At 36.2% G+C, this 20,865-nt stretch overlaps 1 protein-coding gene across 1 annotated transcript in view; it reads left to right on the forward strand.

Annotated features, from left to right (window-relative positions):
- Positions 1-260: 260 nt before the first annotated feature.
- The window catches only part of DERL1 (derlin 1), a 29,756-nt gene continuing 9,151 nt past the window's right edge, over positions 261-20,865 (forward strand). Inside the window, exons 1-6 of the mRNA XM_074266247.1 lie at positions 261-644; positions 12,953-13,064; positions 16,999-17,063; positions 18,199-18,225; positions 19,305-19,400; positions 20,641-20,693. Of these exons, the coding sequence (XP_074122348.1) occupies positions 492-644; positions 12,953-13,064; positions 16,999-17,063; positions 18,199-18,225; positions 19,305-19,400; positions 20,641-20,693 (506 nt within the window). The 5' untranslated portion in view covers positions 261-491. The remainder of the gene's footprint in view (positions 645-12,952; positions 13,065-16,998; positions 17,064-18,198; positions 18,226-19,304; positions 19,401-20,640; positions 20,694-20,865) is intronic.

The following is a 20,865-nucleotide window of genomic DNA, read 5'->3' on the forward strand; positions in this document are numbered from 1 at the left end:
AACAAGTGGGTTCATCCTGGAGATTAGAAGGGGAGTGAGGGATTGGGGGGGAGGGAAAGGAGTAAAAAATCCGGCCCTGCCATTGGCTGACGCATCTGCCATTGTTGCTCGGGATAACCTCTGTTCCCCGCCCCTCTCCCCTCTCCGCCCTCCCCTCCAGTCTCCCTTCCAACCCTTAAGCCTGTGAGCTTCCCCTTTAAGAGGCTGGACTTCCTGTCGTGTTGCCCCGGGAGTTGAGACCGGAAGTTTCCTTTCCCGAATATTACTCCCGCCGCTCTCTACTGTCGAATTCGGCCCCGCCACGTCTTGGGGGCTGCACCTGCTGGTCTCCGCCTCCTGTTCCTGTCTCCGCCGCCTGCCGCGGTTTCCGCCTCCACAGCCTCGCGGAGCCGGAGCCGGAGCCGGAGCCGGGGCCGGCCGCGTATCGCGGGGGCGGGCGGGGGGGCGGGGAGTCGGCGACGCTGCTCGTCCCGCGAGCTGGAGCTGCGAAGATGTCGGATCTCGGGGACTGGTTTAGGAGCATCCCTATCATCACGCGGTATTGGTTCGCCGGCGCCATCGTGGTGCCCTTCGTTGGGAAACTCGGCCTTATCAATCCAAGCTACTTTTTACTTTGGCCGGACGCCTTTCTGTACCACTTCCAGGTATCGGCCCTGGACGGAGCTTGGGAAGGGAGAAGACGGAAGGGGGGGGGGTGGGGAAGGGCGAACTACAAGTCCCAGGTGACTTTTCGGCAGTTGGAGCCCAGGAGGCCCTGGGTCTTGGCGCATTTTGAATCACGGGTTTTGTAGTCCCTTATGTGCAAACGTAGGCTTCCGAGTGTAGGGTGGGGTCAAATCCTAGGGAACCAGGGTGGAGAGGTCAAAGGCTGGTTTGGTTTTCTGTTCTTTCAGGGTTTTCGCACTTTTAACTCATTTCATTTTTCTCTATTCAGTACTATCAGGCTTAATCAAAATGGTTAAGAGTCTAGAGAGGCAGAATGGGGTACAGTCCTGGGATTTAGGACTACAACACCTGGGTTTGAATCTGGGCGACCTTGGGCAGTTTTAATTAATCTGGGCCTCAGTTTCCTTATCAGTGAGATGTGGAGATTGGATTGCATGGACCCTTCCTGCCCTAAATACTGTCTACGTGATGACTAATCAGATCTTCCAGAGTAGTCTCTGACATTCCTAAATTGCATTATATTCACAAGATTCGGAGCAAGTTATTACTGAAGTCAGGTGATCTTTACGAACTATGTCTTCTCCCCTTCGCGCCTTCCTTTCCTCCCTCTTGGCTTCCGTCCCCTGAGACACAAACGAGGAAACGAGATATGATAATTCCCAAGGGACTGATTGGTTCCCAGATGCCTAAATTGTTAGTTACCAGATGGAAGGAGAGGGGGTGTAGGCTTTGGGCTTATTTGGGTTCCTGTGTCTTCCTTCACTTTGGTGAGTGGGCGGGTGACACTTTGTCATTTTATGGTGTGTGAAGTTCTGGTGTGTGAAGTTTCTTTAGATTCGACTTAAGGGTCTACTGGAAGAAGTCTTTGACTAAGTGCCCCTAATTTTCTAAGTGAATGTGATGACATCATGAGGGAAACACAAGACAAGTTAGAATTTGATGGGGACTTCAGCATTATTGAAGGAAATTCACCGATTCTAAAGTGTTAAGACATTTATGTATAATTTGGTAGTGTTGTTTAGTTGTGTTCTACTCTAAAGTGACTCCTGGGGTTTTCTTGGTAGACACTGGAGGGGTTTGCATTGTCCTTCTCTGGCTCATTTTACAGATGAGGAAACTGAATCAAACCGGATTAAGTGACTTGCTCAGGGTTACACTACTGGTAAGTGCCTGAGGCTGGATTTGAACTCTGGAAAAGGTGTCTTCCAGACTCCAGATCAGGCACACACTATCCCTTGTGGCACCTAGCTAACCAGTAATATGGTAGAATCTTTTTATTTTATGGATCCAAGTTTGCTGATGGTTAAATCACATTCTCTGAAATATAATTGTAACTCACATAATATGGCACATTGCTCATAATTCTGTTAGATTACATACTACAAATATCCCCATTTTATAAATGAGGAATGGGACTCGGGTTAAATAATTTGCCTGTTGTCACACAACTAGCTAGTAGTGGTATAACTAGGATTAAGTTCTCTTTCTTTAGTGGTGTTACATTAAAATTTTCTAAACCACAGTTAAATTATACATGTTGGATTGTATTTTTATTAAAAATTTACCAGTTACATTTTATTCTGGTTCAAGCTGCACTTGAAAGTTTTGCAGGCCTCCGAGGTATAAATTTGATATTCCTGAAAGTACAGCATGATATTTTTTCAGCAATTAATCTTATTTAACACAGCCTATTTCCTCACTGTTATAAAGGTATTTATCTATTTGCTTAGTGTTATCTTTGGGTTCGGGCAAGGAGAAGATAAAAGAATTACTATTACCCTTGATAAGGCTTTCCTTTATATAGTCCTTTAAAAATTACAAAGTAAAGGTAACAGTATAGTTTTGGTAAATCACTTCCCTTGTCAGTTAACCTGTTAATGCTCTAAGAGCTGTAAAGTTATGAATTTACATTGATGGAGTTTTCCATATTGGAATTTCTTTACCTGTGAAATCATAGACCAGAGACCCAATCACTGGACTTTCTTCCTAACAATCCTGGTCAGAGGATCATAGAATGGACCTGGATAGGATCTCAGAGTGCTCAGCTCCTATTTTATGTGCAAGGAAGTTGAGATCCTAATTGCATGCATTATTATGGTTAAGTCTGATCCATTTGAAATCAGAAGTACCTGGGTTGAAATCCTGCCTCTGACAACTACTAGCATTGTGGACATGGGCAAGTCACTTGAGCCTGGACTTTTCATCACAGATGAAGCTTAAATGAAATGTGTTTCAAATGCTTGGAACCTAAGTGCCATATGAATGTCAGTTGCTGTTAAGTGATAATATTGCCATTTTACAGATGAGGAAACAGACACAGAAAGGTTAAGTGACTCAGGGGTCACACTTAGGCAAGTTAGAACTGAAAAATTCATGTTGACTGGATCTAAATCAGTATTCTTTCTAAATATTATAAACATTAACATAATGTTAGTGATAAAAATATGTATGTAAATTTATCCCTAGATTGAACTAACAAATTTACCTATCATTTCCTAAAATATTCTGAAACTTTTTGCTTTCCACCTGTTTTCTCAACCTACAGAAATAGAAACTGAAATTATAGTTTTGACCTTAGCAGAAAAAATGATTTAGTTTCTAGGTTTGCTTGTGATAAAGAGGCAATTTCAGATTTTCATTTTCATCATTGCCTCTTAAATTCTGATTATTTTAACAAGAATTTTCTAATTGCTCTATTTTTCAAAATTAACTTAAATTTTTTTTGCATTCATAAGAATAAAATAACATTTCTCATGAAGTTCAGAATCTTGTTTGAGGGGAAGTTTTTCCTTCTAAGTTGATTCTAATTAAGATATTACAAACGATTTTATTTTAGTCTTTAATATTAAGCTTTCATATATTTTGCTCAATATTTCCCAATTACATGTAAAAGATTTTTAACATTCATTTTTTAAAATTTTGAGTTCCAAATTCTCTTCCTGTCCTGCCCCCTCATTAAGACAGCAAGCAATTTTAAATTAAGAGTACATGTGAAATCATGTAAAACATTTCCATATTAGGCATGGTTACAAATTAGTTTAACTTCATATTGTGAAGTTATTTGTAAAAAATTCTTTTTATTTTGTATGTAATCAAAATTAACATTTCCACATTTAAAATAGAGTAAATAGAAAAAGGGAATTGTGTGAAACTATGAATCCATTATGTACAACTTGCTTTAAAAAAGTAAATAATAAATTGAGCATATTACTTTCAAAGCAATCCTGTTTGCCTTTGTTTCCTTCTGAACTTTGTTCTGTTTTCTTTGTTGGCTTTCAAAAATACTTCAGTGAGCATGAAGTCATTTTCAAAGTGTATTGAGTCTGGTCTTGAATTACTTCTGACTCACATTGAAGATTTTATCAAGAAATCAGAAATATTCGTTTCTGAAACTTTAGGTTGATAACATAGGTATTTGAAAATTGGTGAATTCCATGATTTTAGTTTATATTGGTACTGTCTACTTAATTCCTTTATATGATACCTAGCAAAGAATATAGCTGATGTTTAATAAAGATATTTTGATGACAATCTACACAACACATTAATTTTCTCTTACACTTCTACCTACTATAGTCACATCATAATTAAATACATTTCTTTAGTGGTTATTTTTCTTTTTTCTTTCCTTTTTTTTAAAGAAAAAAAATACTTCACACTGAAATGGGAGAAAATTGACCTTCAAATTTTATAGACTTATTAAATCCAATCACTCAATGTCTGTTGGGAGGCCCAGTATTCTTGGTTGTTTTTCAGGTTTTAATTTTGATTTTCTTCTATCATGATATTCTCTCCCTTAGTGATAGAATTTATTTTCTTGGCTTCAGCTATCACTTCTCCATAGAAGAAATCATCCATAGATGATTGTCATGTCAGTCAGTCAGTAAACATTTATTAAGTAAGCACCTACTCTGTGTGAAGCTCTGGACTAAGTGCTTTAGATACAAAAGGAGGCAAAAGACAATGCTTTCCCCCAAGGAACTTACAATCTAATAAGGGAGATAACAAGCAGATAAATATATACAAACCAGTTATATATAAGGTAAATGAGAAAGAAGAGAGAGAAGACTCTGGAATTGAGTGATGTTGGGAAGAAGTTGTTATAGAATATAGATAATCATAATTTTGTGATCTTCATATTCGGTTATAAGACTCTATATGGGGTTGCAACCCACAGTTTTAAGAAGTTGGGTTGTAGAAGATGACATTATAGTTAAAATTTCAGGGAAGTCAGAGAAGCCAGTAAGCAGAGAGGAGAGGAGAGAGCATTCTAGATGTGGGGGAAAGCTGTAGAAAATTCCTGGATCTTAGAGATGGAATGTCTTGTTCCTGGCATATCCAGGAGCTCAGTGTCATTGTATCAGAAGGTATGTAGCAGAACTAAAAGTATAAGAACATTGGAAAGGTAGAAGGGATCTAGGTTATGGAGAATTTTGAATGCCATCAGTGTTTTGTATTTGATCCTTCGCTGTTTGGGAACCATGAGAGATTATGGAATATTTGGTCTCACCTGCACATTTGGAAAATCACTTTGTTCGCTAAATGGAGGATGAATGGATTGGAGTGGGGTGAGGCTCATAAATGCACTAGCAGACAGGGGTGTATTTCAAGAAATGTTGCCAAGATAAAACAGAGGGCATGGGGGACGAAAGTGAGATAATGAGTCAAAGATAACATTTGATTGTCCATCTGAGGGAATATAAGAATACGTATTGTCCTTTAAGAGTAATAGGGAGGGTAGAACATTAGAGGGAAAAATAATGAGTTCAGTTTTGGACTTATAACATTGGAGATGTCTATTGGACATCTTCAAGATGTCTGAGGTGTCTGACAGTTGGAAATGAGAGATCGGAGGTCAATAGATAGATTGGAGCAGTAAAGATGATTTGAGAATTGTCAGCATAGGGATGGTAATTAAATCCATGGGAACTGATGAGAACATAAGACTTCTGAAGGGAGAAAAAAGGAGGGCCAAGAGATAGTGACCATTAGAGAGTTTCTAAAACTAAACCTTTCAGTCATCCCTCTCCACCTCCCACAGTCCATTTTCTATACTGTATTCTTCCTATCATCTCTTAATATATCTTATATATTTATGAATATCTCTATCATTCTTGTAATTCAGGTTCAAAACTTTGGAATTGTCTTTGACTTCTCCCTTTGTTATACCTACATCCAGTTATCAAGGCATATTGAATCTTCATTTCTAATTTTCATTCATTTTCATCTATATACCTTTCTATAAACCTTCTTCAGATCCTCATTACTCTTTTTTGTTTGATTAAAATTATCTCCAGGTAATTCTCAACTCTCCATTCAATGATGCAATCTTCTTCCCATGCTTTCCAAAAACAAGTTTTGATCATGTTTGTCGCTGTTTCATTCAAAAACCTTCAATTGTTCTGTGTTTCCTATCATTGTTCCAAGCTCTGTTTGGACTTTTCTTGGCAAAAATACTAAAGTAGTTTGTCAATTTCCTTCTCCAGCTATTTTACAGATGAAAAAACTGAGGCAAGCAGGGTAAGTGACTTGTCCAGAGTCACATATACTAACGTGTGTGACTTTTGTATACTAGTATGCTACAATCTAAGGCCAAATTTGATCTCAGAAAGTTGTCTTCCTGACAATGCTGTCTAGTTCAGCATTCTATCTTAAGCACCACCTAGTAGTTCCCATTTCCCCAGTGGAAAATGTTCAGATTATTCTTGCTAATCAAAGTTCTCTACAAGCTGGCTCTAATATATCTTTCCAGCCTTAATTCCTACTATTCCCCTTCCAAAACTTTGTAGTTCTGTATCCCTTTCTCATTTTCAATATCTGTTTCTACTTTTCGGCCTCTTTATGTCTCATTGTCATCCTTCAAGACTTGGCTCAAATGTCAATTTTATCATGAAATCATACTTGATCCTTCTAACAAGTTGCAATCACAGCCTCTTTCGCAATGCCACAGCACAGTGCTTGGCACATAGGAAGCATTTAATAAATATTGACCGACGCTTTGTATTTTTTATGAAACTATATTTACTTATGTAGATTGGTAGTATTGCATGGATTTGGAATCATCAGAGCTGACTTTGAACTCTTGCTTTGTGTGTATTGCTTTATCTTATGGCAGTAAGCAAGTAACAGTTTTGTAGATTTTAGATTGGAAGGGGATCTGGTCATCTGAGTTACAGGTTCTTAACCTGAGGGCTCTATGGACAGATTTCAGAGCAGTTTGTAAAGTTGGATGGGGGGAAAATTATGTTGTAATTTTCATCAGCTTTGGTTTCCTTTGAAAGTTGGTATATTTTATTTTATTTTTGAAATGTAAACTTTAAACATAACATTAACTAAATGTAGTGCTCAGACAGGCTCTGAGTTAAGTGCTTTGCAGACATTATCTATTTTTATCCTCCAAATCACTCTGGGAGGTAGGTGCTATTATCTTTATTTTGAGAGTTTTTTTGAGGTTTGAGACAAATAAAGATTAAATTATTTGCAAAGGATCACACAGCTAGTAAGTGTCTTAGGCTGAATTTGAACTCAGGCTTCCTGACTCCAATCTGTCATGGCATCCAGCTGTTTCCTTTTTTGAAAATGTTATCTTGAGGAGATCATGGACTTCCTCAGATTGCTAAAGAGGTCCAGGATATGAACTTGGGCCAACCCTGCTCTAGTCCAGCCAGTTTTCTCATGTGTAAGTGAAAAGATTAGTGGTCCTCAAACTTTTAAAATAGGGGGCCAGTTCACTGGACCCTCAGACTGTTGGAGGACAGGACTATAGTAAAAACAAAAACTCATACTCTGTCTCCGCCCCTCAGCCGATTTGCCATAACCCACTGGCCGCATAAACAACCTCAGCCGCATCTGGCCCTCGGGCTATAGTTTGAGAACCCCTGGATTTGATGATCTTTAAGGCCTTTAGTTTAGGAAATTGTTAGTCTTACCTTGGATAAATGACATCTACAAAATGGGGATAATACTTTACCTCCCTCACAGGTTTGTAATGAAAGAACTTTTCAAATTGAAGCTGTGTAACAATGCATTCTAAATGAATATGACCTTAATATTTAAAGGTCATACTATAAAAAAATTGAAGAGAAGCAGATCACATTAGTCTTGATTATGATAGAATCTACATGAATGTTGTCTGTAATTACTTTGATTAGGACAATTAAAAAATAGAGGCAATGGTTAATCATTTGTCTCAGTTTCTTCAACTGTAAAATGGGGTTAATAATAGCACCTACCTCTCAGGATTGTTGAGAGGAACAAATGAGATCTTTGTAAAGCAGTACTTGGCACATAGTAGATGTTATATAATTTTTTTTTTTTAAGTTTGCACTTTTTTTTCTTAAAGCTTTTTATTTACAAAACATGCATGGGTAATTTTTCAACATTGACTCTTGCAAAACTTTCTGTTCCAAATTTTTCCTTCCTTTCCTCTACCCTCTGCCCTATATGTGACAGGTAGGGCAATGCATGTTAAATATGTTAATCCAATATATGTATACATATTTATACAGTTATCTTACTGCACAAGAAAAATTGGATCTAGAAAGAAAGAAAAAAGTTGAAGGAAAACAAAATGTAAACAAACATCAACAGAAAGTTTGAAAATGCTATATTATATATGCTATATATATACTCAGTTCCCACAGACCTCTCTCTGGCTTTTTTCATCACTGAACAATTTGACCTGGTTTGAATCATCTCATTTGTTGAAGAGAGTCATGTTCATAATGATGTTTTTATTAGCATTATTAAATATCATGATTTTGATGTTATAGTGCTAATTGTTATCTGTGAGCTGCATATCCTGATTATCAACTGTAAGATTGGCATTTGGTGAGAAAACTGGTGATCTTTCCTAACTTTTTGTGAATTGTGACACTTCCTGTTCTTGATTTTCAAATAATTCCTCTGCTCCCTTTCCCTTGCAAAACCCCATCATGGTGCCTAACAGTTAGGAATTATTTCTGTTATTGGCCAAACTCTCTTACTTGAGAATGGGAAGTGTTTAGCTAATATTGCCTTGTTTTTCTTCTACAGAACCTTAGCTTCTAAAATATTTCAAGAAGTCCTGAATGGAAAAAAAAAAAGGTGGAGGTTTTGTTAGCTACCCGAAAAGTCTTTCTCTCAATAAATAAGATACTGTTGAGATTTGTTTTTAAAGGTTAAATTGATGTTCGTTATTTTAAAATATTGTTGTCACTTCCTTACCCCTAGAACCTCTTTTAGTGACAATAAATGTACTTTTAAGCAAAGCAGATCGACACATCGAACACCTTATTGCACACCTCTAGTTTTTTGTCCTTCTGCTGAGTGGAGGGAAATTTACTTTTCTGAAGTCATGATTTGATCATTGTAATGATCAGATTTCTGGGTTTTTTCTTATTATATATGTTTTCTTATTATGAACTTAACAAACATGAACCTTAAACTATAAAGAACAGAAGAAAGGATATACATGAAAGTGAACTTCTCTTTTGTGTAGCTAGATTAAAAAAAGTTTTTAAAACTTGACATAGTAACAAAACTAGCCTGCTTGTCTGTGTGACCTTCTGAATGAACATCCTTCTGCTCTTTGTTGGGTCGTTTAAAAAATATTTCATTAATGAGCTCCCCTCTTGCCCTTTCCTAATGATTTTAGGAAATTATTTTCCTTTATATTATTGTAGTCATTATGTAAATTGTTCTTCAGGTTCTGCTTGTTTTGTTCTGTATCAGTTCATAAAAGTTTTCTCAAGTTTCTCCCCAATTTTCATATTCATTTTTTTCTTGTCATGATTTTGTGTGTGTGTGTGTGTGTGTGTGTGTGTGTGTGTGTGTGTATGGATCAGATGAGATAATTATCATAAAGTGCTTAACATAGTAAGAACTAAATATAAACTTTAGTATTGCCATCAGATCTGGCTCCTAGCTAGGTGTTAAATGTTTGAGATTAGATTTGAACTCAGGTCCTCCTGACTTCAGGGGCTGGTGCTCTATCCACTGCGCCACCTAGCTGCTCCTCATGGTTATATTCATAGTTGACAATTTATTCAACTTTTCCTCAATCAGTGAGGAATTTTTTCCTATTCTTTTTTGTTGCAAAAAGTTATATTTTGAAGATTTTTGGATTGCTATCTGACTTCCTTAGGATATATGCCAAGGGAATGGTATAGATGAGTCAAAGGGCATGCACATGTAGATCTTTTCTAGAGTAGTTGAATTCATTAATAATTCCTTTACAGAGTTCATTCAAGTATTTCTCCTCCTCCGCTCCCCCAACAATAGTCTTGCTCTTTCTGCTTGGTGTGAGGTGAAATGTTGAGGGATTCTCAATTGGGTGCATAGAATGCCCCTAAGGGCTCTTTGAATCCCTTGATTTTGTGATTTCCCCAATCTTAATTTGTAATTGCTTCCATTTAAAACAAAATTCCACATGGTCCACACAGAAGATGAATAATTATATTTTGTGTTTGCATAAGCTTTCATTTTACACTATATTTTCATTATAGCTTTACAATGATGTAGTAATGAATTATTATTCCCAGTTGATAAATAAGAAAATTAAAGCATAAATTATGTGTCTAAGATTATTAGGTATCACATAGTAATGGCATATTTTCAGGGCAGGGTTGGTGATACAGTGGATACTGGATTGCAATCAGGAAGACCTTCCCCAAATTCAAATCTGGCCTTACATAACTAGCTGTGTGACTTTAGACAAGTCACTTTACCCTGTTTGTCTCAATTTCTTTATCTGTAAAATGAGCTGGGGAAGGAAATGGCAGATCCCTATCATACCACTGTAATGGGAATTACAAAGAGTTGAAAATGACTGGAAAAATTATTTTAAGACTAGCATTTTGTCCACTGTATCATATAGCTTCCTTGAAGTTACTTAAATGCCAATAAAGGCCAACTTCTTGGATAAATTTAATTAAGGAGAAAGGAGTTTTGCTTTGTTTTCTTTAATGTCAACAGCTATGAATTCTAAACAGCAGGTGTGCACTGTGTTGCTAAAAATAGTGTTTTGATATTTATTAGCATTTATAAATCTGGAGTCAGAAGGAATAATCGTTGTTTCTTGAATGAATAAAAGATTTATTAAATGTTTACTATGTGCAAAGCACTGGAGATCCAAATAAAAAACAAGACAAGGAGTTTGTCTCAAGGACTTCCTATTCTAATAATAGCACATAAGGAGGGTTTGGAGTTAAAGGGCAAGGGTGGTAATGTTTCCTCGTAATGTTATTTCCACTTATTTCTTTTCCAGTTTCTTAGGATATAATGATATATAAGTGGTAGTCAATATAAGGGAAAGGCAGTTAAACTTTGGATGTCAAGTATTGAGCCTTAGATCCCTTATCTGTTAAGTGACTGAGTTTGACTAGAAAGCTACTTTTAGCTTTAAAATAATGTTTGTGATCAGTTAAGCAAAGGAAATATTGTAGATATTTTAAGGATTGCGTTAGCAGCCAGTATGTCATAATCTAGTTTTGGGAGATTCCCCAAGGAGGTGCAACCTGAGGTCAGACCTCTACCTGTTGACTTGTTTTCTAATATGAGCAATAACCCAGGAGCTGACATTGAAGAGAAACAAGACTCCTGTTTGACATTATTGTCCATGGATTATTTTGAATGGTTAAAAACAAAACAAAAAATGAAACAACTGGGAATGTAAAACAAATTATCCTTCTAGTTTCTTTCTCAATAAACTCCAGTGGATCCCTGTTACCTCTAGGATCAAATATAAAATGTAATAGTTGACTTTTAAAACCTTTAATTATTTGCCTCTTGAGGCCTCTTATTTCTTATTATTCTTAGTTGTTATTCTCTTAGCTTTCCTTACCAATGCCTGGAAAATATTGGTTTTGGGAGAGTCACTCTCCAAACTAAATAATGATGGATTGATATAGCACACTGAAAGAAGTACTAACAGTGACTCTCCTATTTAGATATCGTTGGTTGTCTGTCACTGTGCAGCTGTGCTTGGAGTGCCCTCCTTCCTCACCTTTAACCTCTTAGTTTTTTCTGGGCTCTTCTCTAACCCCTCTGAATGTGTTGAAACACATGTATCTATATGTGTGGATGAGGTCTGAAAGTCTAGAAACTCCTTGAGATTTCATTTTCTCCTTTGCATTTCTAGCACCTCACACAGTAACAAGTAGTTTGTAGTAGGTTCTTAATAAATACTTGGAGCCTCAAATTACATTACAGCATCAGAGAGGCAGGTGTAGGCTTGACTATTAGGATTTCATTTATTTATTTATAGTTAGAGCTCTAACACCATAGAATGGACTACCCCAAGAGATAATGAATTCCTTCATATTGGAGGATCTTCAGACAAAGACTTTTGTTGAGGGTAGGGGAAAGATGAATTCTGTTTTTGACATTAAGTTTAATATATCTATTAGACATTTTTTAAGATGTCTGAAAGGCAGTTGGAGATAAGATATTTGGAGATCAGTAGAAAGATTGAAGTAGGATATATATATATATACATATATGTATATATATACATATATATACATATATGTATATATATAAGACTCATCAGCATAGAGATTGTAATTTAAGGGAATTTAAGACCATGTGAAGTAGAACAGAGAGATGAGAAGAGGACTCAGGACAGAAGAACCCTGAGGTACATTGACAGAGAGATGATCTGGAGGAGGATCCAGCCAGTGAGACAGAAAGGAGTAGTCAGATAGGTAGGAGGAGAGTTGGGAGAGAATGGTGTTCTCAAAACCTCAAAGAAAAAAGAGTGATCAGTAGACTGCAGAGAAGTCAATGAGAATGAGGATTGAGAAAGGGCCATTAGATGTGTATAATAAATCATTAGTCACTTTTGAGAGAGCAATGTCTTTGGAATGATTAAGTTGGAAACCAGATTGTAAGGAATTGAGAGTGAGAAAAGTAGAGACCACTATTCTAGATGGCCTTTTCCAAAATAGCTTCTATCTCACATGGTGGTTGAGAGAATAAAGAAAAAGTACTTTATGAACCTTAAAGCCTTATATAATAAATATGAATTCTGGATAGCCTACGTCTTGTCATTGATTCTCAATGATGTGTCTTACCTTTGAGTGTTTTCCCCTTTTTTGCTCTGAGTGTGTTCTGAGCTGATAAGTGGAGCAGCAGGGGCAGTTAGGTGCTGTAGTAGACAGACTGCTAGTTTTGGAGTCCAGAATATTCAAATTAGCAGGATGCTTATTGCCAGTAAGGGGTTTGCTCAGTTCAAATTTTGACTTTATTTTGTCTCAGAAAAAGCTAAACTTATTAATGTTTATGATCTTTATTTTGATTTGGACAGATATGGAGGCCAATCACTGCAACCTTTTTTTTCCCAGTTGGCCCAGGAACTGGATTTCTCTACTTGGTGAATTTATATTTCTTATATCAGTATTCTACACGACTAGAAACAGGTATGTTTTTCTTTAGAATAATTTCCATATGGGTGTGGGCTTTTAATGTGACCTTTGCATATAATACATCTGTCCAAATGCTTTCTTATTTAATGGGATATTGATGACAATTAGGAGAAAAAGCCTAACGGATGCCTTATATCAGAGAATAGCCACTTGTTTAAATTTTGACCTTTCATTTGTAATTGTATATGTTTATATTTTTTTTATACTTTTTTGGTTGGGGTGAGGTGCAGCATCTTGGATAATAAAGACCAGATATGGTCATAAGTGGGAGGAAATCTATTAAAGAGAAACTTAGAAAGCTCAGTTTAGCTATATCCTTGGGCTATAATCCTATGATAGAGTTCCAGATTTATGGTTTGGATTAAAGGTATACTGGAAGAATCTTCAGTTAAAATTTTCTGTTCATTAAATTGTAATTCATTCCCTAAAATAATCTTGTGTGCTCTTGTGAATTGCTGCTTATATAAAGAGATGGTAAATCAATACTACTGTGATAAAAATGTAAAAATAATTTGGTTGTTACATCTAAATGGTTTTGAAAAGGTTGACTGATTTCATAGTCTTTATGTTCTTAAAATAAATATACTGGCTATTAGTCCAGATTATAGATTAAGGGTCCTGAACTGCCCGTGATTCTAATAAAGAACTTGAACCACTGAAAAATGGGAGTTATATCTTTGTTGTTAGGGAAATATGAAGCTTGCTTAACATTTTAAACATGAAAAAACCGCTATTGCACTTTTCTTTAGCTGATATTCTCAATAAAAAGCTATTACAAAAAATATATTTAGAGACTACAAGCATCTTATTGTACATAAATATATCTTCTTAAATTTTACCTTTGGAAAAGAGCCTTTAACTCATCCAAATTACATATGAGGAAACTTCAGAGAGGTTAGTGCCCAGAATTGCATAGCTTTTTGATGGCAAAAGGCCTACTGAATGTCAACATTAAACTAGAGACTGCAGTCATATGGCATCCTGTCCTTTTGACATATATTTCTGAGAGTATTGTTGCTCTTCATGAAATAGTCTTTGGATAATTTCTAAGTGCTGTTTCCATTCTCAAGTCTGTACTCTGAATATCAGTACTTAATGTCATCTAAGTATATTATTAAGGACCAATTTTTAATTCCAGGTTGATTTTCCTTAGTGTATGTGACCTGTTTGAGCCCATCTTTGCTTAGCCAGCCAATATTACTCAGGAAATGCAAAATGATTTTTAATATTAATAGATCTATGGAAAAAATAATGTGCCTTTCAAGGCCAAATTTTGTTTTGATTGTCTGTTTTTTGCAGTTGTATCCCACCTATTTGCATGGATAATCGAAAGCTGACTATCCACAAATGTCATTGAGCAAACACAAATCTCCAGCAAACCACATAAGAAGTTTGAGGTAGTTCTTTGAACCCTGGAGATCATCTTATGCATTATCTTTATTTTTGGAATCTGGAAAATTTAAGTGGCTTATTGAAAGTCACACAGCTTTTTTACGATAGTCAGGACTAGAACTCAGGCTTTCTGTCTTCCAGCTCAGTGCTCAATTCATGATTATTTAGACTCAATAAATTGAATTTAATTCAGTTACCATCAGCCCCAGGTGTTGCTGCCTGAATATTTACCAGCCTTACCAAATTTTAAGGTGCTCGGTATGTGTGGGTGTTTGCTTATTTATGAGGCTTCTTATTTGAATGGGAAATTGCAATTTGAGGCCTGTTAATTTGCAAGTTTTAATTCACTCAGGTAACTAAAATGTCAGTTTATTCAGTTTGTGTGATTACAATGTCTTAAGTACTCTGAATCTGAATTTTTTTTTTTGAAAAAATTATAAGGCTGAAATCCATTTTGAGGGTGTGAGCCTTCATTCAGAAATCATGTTGGAGGTTCACTCAAAATTTATCACTGTTAGACCTTAACATGAAGGTCTTCTCAGTATTGTGGTCAGAACACCCCACACTGCCACATTCGAGGGAAACAAAAGAACTTGGAGACAGATGTTTGTGGTTTATGTGCCATCTCCTAAACTGAACTATGGTCTGCTGGAAGTATGGATTTCACTTTCTTTTCAGCTTCCTTAAAGACTCCTTATAATAAAAAATATTCTAGTTTGATTCCTGTCAGACATTCACTAGCTGTGTGACTTGGAGATTTCACTTAACTACTGAACTTCAGTTTCCTCACCTATAAAATAGTTATTAATAACAGCACCTACCCTTACAGGACTATTATAAAAATCAAATGTGATAACATATAGAGAGCTTTACAAATCTTAAAGTGCCATATAAATACTGTTATTACTAAGGTAACTAGTAACTTTACTTCAACTCACATATCTTAAAGTGTTTGTAATATGTCAAGCCTTGTGCTAGCCATTGTTCCTTTTTAAATAATTGGCTGATGGGGACTAGCTTTTCAAGTAACCATACCTTCCCATGGAAAGAAATGCAAGTACTATCTTTATTTGTTCTGTTGGGCCTTGACCATCATCTTTGATGTCTGTATGTAGTGGAGTTGTATACCTGAGCATTGCTGCTCTCTTTGTGAGATGACAAAGTACAAACCTGGGTATGTGCTCCAGTGACATTAAGTAAAACTAGGTCTAGAAATTAGAGACATTAATCTGCTGTATGATTTAAAGCAAGTCTCTTCTTTTCTACGGTTCTTGATTCTTCTTTAAAATGGAAATGATGCCTTTTCTTCCTACATTAGAAAGATTTTCTAAAGCTCTGTATACTTTCAAAATGTGAAGTATCATGAATATGATTGTAAATATTTAAAAAGATGATTGACATCTGGAACATAGTAATTCCTTATTATATGTTCTCACTAGGATGTTTCTTTTTAATAAGGAATACTATATAAATGGCTTTTGAACGGTCCAAGATTTTAAACTTAATACATTTTAAAGAAATTTTTTGCTGATTATTAACGCTGCTTGATGTTATCCACCCTTTTCCTGTAGTATTTTCATGAATACAATCCTGTTGTAAAGGGAGGATCAACTTGAGTTTAGGATATTATGTTGTCCCAGTTACAATGGAATGACTGTGGGCTGTGCCATGTGACTTTAATATGTGACTTTTAGTTTGCTTGCTGTAGGCAGAGGGCCTGGGGTCCAACCCTAACTGCATGACTGGTTTTGTGATTGTGGCCAAGGCATTGAACTTCTTTGATTCTCAGTTGTCTGATCTATAAAATGTACACAATGCTTTTTACTACTAAGGATTGTCATGAGGAGCAAATGAGACGGTGTACATGAAAATGCTTTGTAAACGACAAGTATTTTCTAAGTGCAATTATTGCATATTATCATATGTTAGAGAATTTTGAAGAAACCTGAGACCATATAATCATAAATCCAGTTCCTTAAAGTAACAGTTTTTAAAGGTGCAAAGTAGTCAAGTGGCTTTCCTGAGGTCACATACTAATTAGTGGTAAAGCTTTGACAAGAACCCAGAACTCTCCTGGGCTTTGTCCAGGGCATCTTCTCTGATACTTGCTTTTGACGGCTGCTTTCCCTTCTTACCTCTCATCCCTCCAGTCCCCCTTGGAGACATTTAGAGTGGGATTATCCTTAGAGATCTTTGGATTTTATCACAGAGCAGTGCATCAAAAGCATATTTAAATTCAGATGGGAAACTGAAGCTGACTTTACTTGAGTGCTTTAGTTTAGGGTCTTACATATCTGCATCATTTAAAATGTCAGAAAAAGTGTGTTTTAAAATAACCTTTTATTATTTTATTCAGCAGGCTCTCCCCTGTGCCTTTCCTTGTCCCCTCCCTCCATAAAATTGAGTTTAGTTTTTCAGTATGATTTTTTTTTGTTGTTGTTCCCTCATTTATTCTAGAAATATGCTATTTATTTAAGTTTTCACCACAGGGCACATTTTGATCAGAAAATCTGAATTTGTTTATTTTTGTTTTCAGGGGCTTTTGATGGAAGGCCAGCAGACTATATGTTCATGCTTCTTTTTAACTGGGTTTGCATCGTTGTATCCTTCTCCTCATCGTCGTTACTTTCTATGTGAATGAGCCCCTCCTTTTTATGTTTGAAAATCCAAACAGGAATTTATCAAACTCTGCACATTGTTGGTATCTTTGCTTGCTAGCTAATCCAGTCTCTCCTTCAAAGCTTCCCCAGGATTAAGAAGATGTGTGATATTTTTTCTCACTGTTTCCTTTATGAGACTTTTCATATTTTTGTGTGGGTTTCATTCCTCTTCTTGCTTCCTGTTCTTTGTGTTTTATATATGACAGCTCGTTGACTACTGAAAGAATAGATGCAGTATCTTAAGGGAGTTTTGAAAACTGTGGTTATCCTGGAAATCAGCCCCCTTTTGTCACTGCATTGTTTTCCTCGGTTTCAGACACTCAGTGGTAATTAAGTCCACTCTTCTAATAAAAAGTCTCTGGAAAAGGACAGCATGGAGTCCATTTTACTTTTTGCATCAACAAAATTGTCAGCAGACTGGGCCCTGCATCTTCTGAGTCCTACTGACAGATGGTGAGAGCAACAGAAGGAAGGGACTCGGTGGTTCAAATCCTGTGCAGAGTTGATGAGGCTGGTGGCATAAAAAATTGCCTTGGGCTTTTAAACTTCCATTTTTAGCTTTGAAGAGAACCAGTTATTTAGATCCTTTTCTCCCTTTTTGGGAAGTTTTCTGATTGTAACTACACTTTGAAGTCCAATAATGAGCACCACCCCAAGGAGCGATTGACTGAGAAAAAATGCTGAAATTCTTAAAAGAGAGGGCAGAGGATAGGTAGATTTGAGTTTTGTACATAAAAGCAATTAATTTCTACTGTTGCTTTGTTTCTTGATGGCATCTGTTTCAAAATGTGAAGAATTACCACAGACTGTGGTAGCATACAGTATGTGCTTGAACATTTTAAGCAAACTGAACTGTGGAAAATGTTTTTCACTTCTTAATTTTACTCTCATGCTTCACAAGAATGTCTTGGACTAGATGAATCCCTAACACAACCCCTCCAACCCAGATTCTGTAAAGGAAAACCCTTATATTGAAAAAATACTGTCTAGAAATACCGCTAGAAATCAATAGACCAAATCAGATTTGATTGTGCAAAGTATTTCCTGTTGAATTTTCCTTAACTATCTAAACTAAGATTACTGGTTTAATAATGGACATGCAGGTAAGTATCTCCATTAAAAATACATATTTCTAAAAATGTTAAATATATTAACTGTTTTTTATCAGAACTATTTTATCATATATATGTTATGATGTTTTAAAATACTAATAGTTTATTCAGAACTTTTTTTTGCATGACAAAATTGGTGATATTTAAACCAGTGCTTTGGGTACTTATTTGCCTGTCTTTTGCATTGTATTGTCTTTAGTTCTCTCTTAAGATAATGGGCACAATGTTTCTTAAATGCCTTTCTATAGGAGGAAAAAAAAAAGAATTTTGGAAAAAGCATTTGTTCTGCTTGCTAGCAAAATCATCAGTATGCATTATCTTAACACATTACCTGTGTATTTGTCTGAATTTCCTAGCTGTGAGTTGCAGCCCTTTTCCCCTCTTCCCTTTTTGCTACCAATTCCACATGAGTTCTTGTCTGATAAAATATGCATTGGACTGATTTATGGACATTGCCTAAATGCATTTGAAAATGGGTAGGTTGCGTTGCACCTGATTTCTTTTTGCCTGATGGAATTGACCCATTCATTTCAATATTTCAATTTTTTTCCTCACTGTAGTGGTAGTTACACTATGCTTTTAGTTATTAATCCTTTTATTTTTTCCTTTTGATCAGGCATGTGGTGTTTGATTATCTCCAACTTATCCTGTGTACATCTTGCTTGTACATAGTTTTTGTGTGTCTCATTAGATTGGGAACTTCTTAAGAACAAGGACTGTTTTTCTTCCTTTTCTTTGTATTCCCAGCACTTAGCTCAGTGCCTGGCACATAATAGGTGTATAATACTTACTTGACTAATGACCAGATGTTTGTTTATAAATTTAAAAAAGCAGATTATGACTTTTAATAACCTAAATATGAAAACCACTAGATTTGGAGTATGTTCCTTTTTTTCCCTCCCTTTCCAAGTTGGTGGTATATGTTTATTCCTTTTTTATATCCACCAAAAATAGCACCACATTTCAGGTTAAGGTCTAGCATGATAGACAAGAGGAAAAAGCCAAGAACTAATTGGATTTCTTTGTGAGTCTCTGTTCACTTAGCCTTATATGTCTGATTTCTTTTGCAGTTGCTGATGATTCCTTTGATAATGTCAGTACTCTATGTCTGGGCGCAGCTGAACAGAGAAATGATTGTATCATTTTGGTTTGGAACGCGATTTAAGGTACAATCCCAAAGTAGCAATTCATTTTCTTTCACCTCTCAGGCCCCATCAGCTTTTTTTTCAGCTCTGAGATAGTTTCTGGCTCCCCCAGAAGAGGTCACTGCAGAGCAATATACTACAGGCAGTTTCGGGGACTGAGTTTTTATTTATTTGGTCTGCTTAAAAAGATTAACCTTGTTTGAACTCCTGTGCTATTTTTATGGGTAACACCTGTTGGAGCAAAAGGTGGTGGGGTGCCTACCTCACAAAAAGGTCAATTTGTCTGAAGGCAGGCGAGTTTTCTCATTGAAATCAAGTAGGAGGTAATGCTTTATTTAAAATCTTGTTTTTGAGCTTTTTCCATCTTCTTATTTCATCTGAGTACATTTATGTGAATTTGAGGCCTAACCATGGAATGAGTGATTAGAATGGGTACACTTTCATTTCTCCTCAGCTATGTAATAGAACCATTCAAGCCTCTTTTGTTTTCAATAGTTGAAGAAACTGGGGACCAGAACTGCTAGATGACTTGCTTGAATTTGTACAATTAGTTCATGATAGAAATGGTTTGTTTTAGGCTAGTAAACAATGTCTCCATTTAAAAAGTACAAATCGTACTGTAAACAATACCTTCAAGCCAAGAGATGAAGGGGGCCTTCCAAGAGGGAGATAGTATGGGCCAGTAAAGTGTCAGAAACAGGGATGCTGGTCCCATCTCTTCTGGGTTCTGATATTCTGGGACAGGATGAGTCATTTCACCATTCTGATGGACAGGTGTCACTAATCCCTGCTCCTGGCCACTGTCTCACAAAGGCGCTTATGTAATGAACAAATAAAAGTTACTTTTTGGACTTTTCTTTCATTTCCTTTCTTCCCAATGCAGAACAACAACAGATTACAACCATGAAGTTTACAAGTCATGCACATGTACATGGTCTATGTCAATAAATGTTGCACATTATTTATGGTCTTGCCTATATATGGTGTAAGTTGTTGTATTCACAAAGGGCTTTGTGTAGAATTCCCTTCCTTTTTACCGTGACCTCATGAGGTGTTAGCTTCATATTAACTGTTTGAAGGGCAGCCAGGTGGCGCAGTGGATAGAGTACCAGGCCTGAAGTCAGGAGGACCTGAGGTCAAATCTTCCCTCAGACACTTAACACTTCCCAGCTGTGTGACCTTGGGCAAGTCACTTAACCCCAGTTGCTTCAGCAAAAAACAAAACAAAACAAACAACTTAACTGCATATATTTTTTCCTAGGCCTGTTACTTGCCTTGGGTCATTCTTGTATTCAACTACATTATTGGAGGATCGTAAGTATTAGTAGTTTGTTTTTTTTTTTTTTTTTGGAAACTTGATGATCTTTTTTCTCCTTTATTCCTCTCCTTTTTAGCATTTATAATATTAAAATTGAGAACACTATCTTGGAATGTACTGCCATTTCCATGAACAAATAACTACATTGCACTAATGTAACATTACTTC

The sequence above is a fragment of the Sminthopsis crassicaudata genome, chromosome 1 (assembly GCF_048593235.1).
Source record: "Sminthopsis crassicaudata isolate SCR6 chromosome 1, ASM4859323v1, whole genome shotgun sequence".
Lineage (NCBI taxonomy): Eukaryota > Metazoa > Chordata > Mammalia > Dasyuromorphia > Dasyuridae > Sminthopsis > Sminthopsis crassicaudata.